At 44.4% G+C, this 6,397-nt stretch overlaps 1 protein-coding gene across 1 annotated transcript; it reads right to left on the reverse strand.

Moving 5' to 3' along the window:
* Positions 1-318: 318 nt before the first annotated feature.
* Positions 319-5,372, reverse strand: LOC131944671 (putative G-protein coupled receptor 173). The gene is made up of 3 exons (XM_059305445.1): positions 4,338-5,372; positions 2,675-2,796; positions 319-1,389 (listed from the first exon to the last, which is right to left on the reverse strand). The coding sequence occupies exons 1-3, from the start codon at positions 5,055-5,057 to the stop codon at positions 549-551; spliced, it is 1,683 nt and encodes a 560-aa protein (XP_059161428.1). The 5' UTR covers positions 5,058-5,372; the 3' UTR covers positions 319-548.
* Between the last annotated feature and the right edge of the window lie 1,025 nt (positions 5,373-6,397).

Consider the following 6,397-nt stretch of genomic DNA (forward strand, 5'->3'; position numbering starts at 1 on the left):
AATGGCCAAATAATTATCGTTCAGAATTTATTTATCACAATCTACAAATTGGATTTCAAGCTTATAATTATAATACTCGAAAGAGTGGTCGACTTAATTATGAGCGACGGGAACGGAAATATTAATTATGGTGCTATTTATTTTTAAAACCTAAATATTGATATACTGTTATATTTTTACACATTCCTAGTTTCTAAAAATAAAATAGATCTTAAAAAAACGCTATAAATGGACTCTAATTAACAAGAAAACACTCCACTTTTTGTGAAAATCTTTAAATTACATTTGAATGTTAAATCAGTCTTTGTTAAGCTCAGAAATTTGTAATCCAGTCCACGATTTGTCCTCAACAACACAGCCTAAGACGAACTGTGGAGCTAATCATTAACTTGCACACCAATGAGATCTACATTTTCTCTAATTTATCGCTCGTTATGTAATTATCAAATCATCGAAACTAATTAATCTATAAGATCAATTTACATAATAACTTCATTATTATACATGTATTTACATAAATAAATACTTAGATAACGATAATGAATTGTTTATTTTCCTATTTTATTTTCCAGCAGGAATTCTCGCTTCTCGGCGTGCGAATACACCGTCCGTGTGACCTTCTTGGAGTGACCTCGACACAGGAAGTAGACGATTGGACACACGGCCACCTGCCCGTACGCCAACCAGGCGGCAGCTGTGACGTAGGCAGACGGAAGTGACGTCGTGTCGAAGAATATCCTCCACAGCGAGAGTATGACGTATGGGGCCCAGGACACCCCGAACACCAGGGTCAGCACCAGGAACAGCCTGGTCAAGTGCTCATTTTTGGCAGTCGATAAATTGACCACTCGCCCAAAGTTGAGTCTCTGTACTGTTCTCTGACCCCCATGCCGGGCCGGCACTTGACCCCCGAATCCGTTTAGCCAGTTAATGAACGCCTGGCCGTTAGCCCCTGGGCCGAGAAAAGCCCAGCTCGTACTTCGGGCAGGGGTGTGCTGAAGGGGGCGCATGCGCCGATGGGCTCGCAGAAACCGGAAGATCCTGAAGTAGAGAAAGTAGGTCAAGAAGAGAATGACGAGGAAGACCAAGACCGAAGCCACGGAGTCGTTGTGTGAGTAGTGTTTGTGCTGGTAGGCGCACTGCGCCTCGTCGGGAATAAACACGTAGTCCCCCACCCCCACCACGGGCGGGAACGACACGGAGAAGGCGATGACCCATATGACGATGGCGGCGACAAGGTTGGCCACGCCCAGCGAGCGTCGACGATAGGTCTTGGAGTAGACGATAGAGATGTGGCGGTCGATGGCGATGGCGAGGAGAGACAGGGCCGAACTGAAGACGAAGAACGATGTAGCGAAAGCGAACAACTTGCAGGCTGACTCACCGTGGCTGAAAATACAAAAAACAATTCGGTAAATTAAAAACTCAACACGAGTTTAGACAAAAAAATTAAACGAAACAAAACATTCCAAGTTTAAATAACACGTTTATGAGATGATCGAAGACAATGAAGCCGTATTAGGGAGAGGGAAAAAAATTTCCCCTGCCGGTATTAGAAGAATTAAGCGTGCATTGTGCAACCATGCGTGGTGCGATTTGGAGAGCCGAATCGCAATTAGTGCTCAACATAGGAATACGCTCAGAGGATTAGCGTGGAATTGAATCGGTGATGAGAGGCTCTCGACTGAGGGGAGAAACACATTGGGGTTAGTCAGAGATGACAGGCGCTTCGTGGGGTGGGGGAGGGGAGTGGCCGGGAGTTGGTGTAGCCATGGCAGACGATACAAGGTGTTTAATGAAGTGAGCAATACCCGTGTCACGTGCATGTGACGTAAGAGCTCATGTTGATCACGTGGGTATCAACTCATGTTGATCAAGTGGGTATCAACTCGTGTTGATCACGTGGGTATCAACTCGTGTTGATCACGTGGGTATCAACTCGTGTTGATCACGTGGGTATCAACTCGTGTTGATCACGTGGGTATCAACTCGTGGTGTAATGAGTACACCTAAAGCACGTGCGTGATATCCGCTCACCCACCGGGTGATAGAGGCGAACATAATTGATTCGTGAGTTTAATTGATTAGTGAGTTTAATTAAATCTATTTCCCTGCATGTTCTTTGGCTTTGCCATTTACATTGAGTTCCGTGTAAGTGCAGAATTGATCTAGCTAATTAAACATTTGCTTTGAGTCCACCATATGTAGTGCACAATTGATCCAATACGCAATACAACATTATAGCTGAAGTAAAGCAAATAGAATTAAAAAATAAAACCCAAATGAATTGAAATTTGAAAACGGTTACAATGATAAGCACCACAATGGCCTTTGTTCAGTGCTAATTGGCGTACAGTGTAGGGCTGGTACGGACGTCTGTGGGGCTGATTATCATTTCATTTTTGTTTTGTCAAATACTGGTTCAGACGTGGTACGGAGCAATGTTATTCAACTCTGCCGGGAATTTTCTTTGTTCTATATTTCTATGAATAAGGTGGCTTTAAGTATATACATTCATATATATATATATATATATATATATATATATACATATATATATATATATATATATGAATTTATATAAAATTATAGACTATAATTTGTTCTACTGCTAACATTAGCCATTATAAAATATGAACTGATCTATGTACACATTGATCTAGTTAGACATTACCTCCATCTGGCTCCGTGTAGAACGGTTGCTATGACGACGGGGACACAAAAGACTGCCCTGGACAAGTCCGTCACTCCCAGACTCAACAGGAAGTAGAAAGGTGGTCTGTGTAGGTGGCGCTCCTGTCGGGCAGTAAGGACAAGAAAAATGGTGAGTAAAATGGGCATAGCAGCGCTGGAAGAGTGAGCTAAAGTTAGCATACATCAGATCTTAAATACAACAGAAGTATGACATTAGATCTTGATCACAAAGAAATTAAGGCAAAGAAAAACACTACAAATTAATTATTTGATTCAACCCCTTTTTGTATAAAAAAATGAAAATAATGAAAACAATAATGGCTGCATAACTAGTTGTAAGTTTCTTTGTGTGTTTATTTATTCATGTACCTCCTCTCCGGTACTCATATAGACGCTAATTCTACGTATGGGTTGTCGACCCTACATTGATGAGATGCTGCCCTAACCCCAGTTCACGTGATCACAAAACTCTTGACCAGCCAAATGATGTCATAGCTACAGTGCAACCACCACCCCCGCCCACCCAAGGGATCATGATTTGGTGAAGCGCACAAGTTTTCCACCATTGTTTATAAAAGTTCACGTGAGTTTGGGGGTTCTGACTTTCCTTCTAAAACTTGACCACACCACGTGGTTTAACCATGATTCTAGCCTCAACCTTAACAGCGATACCGACATGTTGTATTGTCCTGTTGGTGCGATACCGACATGTTGTGTTGTGCTGTTGTTGTGATACCGACATGTTGTGTTGTGCTGTTGGTGCGATACCGACATGTTGTGTTGTGCTGTTGGTGCGATACCGACATGTTGTGTTGTGCTGTTGGTGCGATACCGACATGTTGTGTTGTGCTGTTGGTGCGATACCGACATGTTGTGTTGTGCTGTTGGTGCGATACCGACATGTTGTGTTGTGCTGTTGGTGCGATACCGACATGTTGTGTTGTGCTGTTGTTGTGATACCGACATGTTGTGTTGTGCTGTTGGTGCGGTACCGACATGTTGTGTTGTGCTGTTGGTGCGATACCGACATGTTGTGTTGTGCTGTTGGTGCGATACCGACATGTTGTGTTGTGCTGTTGGTGCGATACCGACATGTTGTGTTGTGCTGTTGGTGCGATACCGACATGTTGTGTTGTGCTGTTGGTGCGATACCGACATGTTGTGTTGTGCTGTTAGTGCGATACCGACATGTTGTGTTGTGCTGTTGGTGCGATACCGACATGTTGTGTTGTGCTGTTGGTGCGATACCGACATGTTGTGTTGTGCTGTTGGTGCGATACCGACATGTTGTGTTGTGCTGTTAGTGCGATACCGACATGTTGTGTTGTGCTGTTGGTGCGATACCGACATGTTGTGTTGTGCTGTTGGTGCGATACCGACATGTTGTGTTGTGCTGTTGGTGCGATACCGACATGTTGTGTTGTGCTGTTGGTGCGATACCGACATGTTGTGTTGTGCTGTTGGTGCGATACCGACATGTTGTATAGCCATGTAGGTGTTCATAGAAGAACGCCAGACCAACAAATAGAACAACAATAAACTTTTTCAGTTACGACCCCCACACTACGGGCCCCGCACTTACGGGTCCCACACTAATGACCCCCACACTTACACCCTGTGTCTATATGGACACCTCGCCTTACCTTGACGACACTCCAGATGGCCTTGACATTGCCCAAAAAGCCCAAGACGGAGATGAGGGTCAGCACGAGCACCTTACCCACGTCGACCCAGGACACGTGACTGGCGCTCTCGTCCACCACGACCTGGGGGGTCGGGGAGGTCAGCAGGGTCAGCAGCGGGGTCAGATCATAGGTCAAGGTCACGTTCTCGCTCTCGTCCGCTGTCAGGTTTGACAAGAATGTTTTAGTCATGAAGAGGTCCCGGGCTGGGGAGGTCCAATTGAAGCGGTCAGCGGCCGGGGGGGACAAGCTGACCAGCTCCAGGAGACTGGAGTTCTGGCCATTATCAGATATTAGACTGGACACTTCAGGGAGGGAATAATCCGGGGAAGAATCAGAGAACTGGTCAGTTCTGGACCGGGATGTAGAGCCGTGGAGACTGGCGTGATTAAATGGAAGATTAGACGAGATGAGAGATTCAAGGGCGTCCCACACCCGCGTGGGCGGGGCTGGCGTTGACGTCTGCTTGACGGATGGGGTGGCCAGGTCAGGATGCCGCGCGTCAAGAAAAGTTGTCTCGCTTGAGTTGAACGAGGACGTGTCGTTATAGATTTGGAGAGAGCCACCGGATGTTGGGAAACTCGGTGCTATAAACACTTCATTTGGTGGAGCTGTCGTCTGTCGAATAAACGTCTCCACGACTGTGGAATTAAGGAAGAAATATGGCTCCGTAGTTTCCATGTTAATTCCTAAATAAAGATCAGTTCTGTTTCTTCATGGCTAGTGTAAAAAAAACTTGGCTACATTTTTAAGGCATCATCTAGCCGAGGTATCCCAGGGTGGCCATTTTGGGCCGTACATTGCTGGGTCTGGAGTCTTTTATTGTCGCCCCTTTTGTGAAGTGGATTATTGACTCCAAGACGGTAATCCGGCCATTTAGAGGACGCCTCCCTCCCTGACTGACTGGATCGATTGTAGTTGTTTATTGTCACCTAAATGTGCCGTGTTTCACTGGTCAAAATGTGCCGTGTTTCACTGGTCAAAATGTGCCGTGTTTCACTGGTCAAAATGTGCCGTGTTTCACTGGTCAAAATGAGCGATGTTTCACTGTTGAAAGAGAGAAACAAATGGTGAGAATTGTACAATAAGATTTTTTCTCCAGGGTAATGTTAGATGAGTAGGAAGATCGTAGAGCCGGCGGTAGAATGGATTGATAATGTTATGTTATCATATGGTGGCATTGATGTTGTTGTGTTATCATATGGTGGGATTGATGTTGTTATGTTATAATATGGTGGGATAGTGGGATTGATGTTGTTATGTTATAATATGGTGGAATTGATGTTGTTTGTTGTACAATGTGTGGATGTTGTTAAGTTATCATATGGTGGAATTGATGTTGTTAAGTTATTATATGGTGGAATTGATGTTATGTTATAATATGGTGGGATTGATGTTGTTATGTTATAATATGGTGGAATTGATGTTGTTAAGTTATCATATGGTGGGATTGATGTTGTTAGGTTATCATATGGTGGGATTGATGTTGTTTGTTGTACAATGTGTGGATGTTGTTTAGTTATCATATGGTGGAATTGATGTTGTTAGGTTATAATACAATGTGAATGATATTTTTTTTTGTACAATGGGTCGATGCTGTTAGGTTATGATACAACGGTATAGACACATTAGACACACGGAGACACACTAGACACACAGAGACACTAGACACACAGAGACACACCAGACACACAGAGACACACTAGACGCATGGAGACACACTTGACACATGGAGACACACTAGACACACGGAGACACACGGAGACACACTAGACACACGGAGACACACTAGACACACAGAGACACTAGACACAGAGACACACTAGACACACAGAGACACACTAGACACACAGAGACACACTAGACACATGGAGATACACTTGACACATGGAGACACACTAGACACATGGAGACACACTAGACACACGGAGACACACTAGACACACAGAGACACACTTGACACATGGAGACACACTAGACACACATAGACACACTAGACACACAGAGACACACTAGACACA

This window comes from Physella acuta, unplaced genomic scaffold, assembly GCF_028476545.2.
Source record: "Physella acuta isolate Inbredline_101_S28 unplaced genomic scaffold, ASM2847654v3 ptg000502l, whole genome shotgun sequence".
Classification (NCBI taxonomy): domain Eukaryota; kingdom Metazoa; phylum Mollusca; class Gastropoda; family Physidae; genus Physella; species Physella acuta.

What these genes read in the sequence shown, in the direction of transcription:
- LOC131944671 (XM_059305445.1), bottom strand. Translation starts at nt 5,057, where the DNA reads ATGGAAACTACGGAGCCATATTTCTTCCTTAATTCCACAGTCGTGGAG. An exon ending in CCATCTGGAGTGTCGTCAAG is followed by an intron (nt 2,797 to 4,337) that starts GTAAGGCGAGGT and finishes ACTGCCCGACAG; the next exon opens with GAGCGCCACCTACACAGACC. An exon ending in CTACACGGAGCCAGATGGAG is followed by an intron (nt 1,390 to 2,674) that starts GTAATGTCTAAC and finishes TTGTATTTTCAG; the next exon opens with CCACGGTGAGTCAGCCTGCA.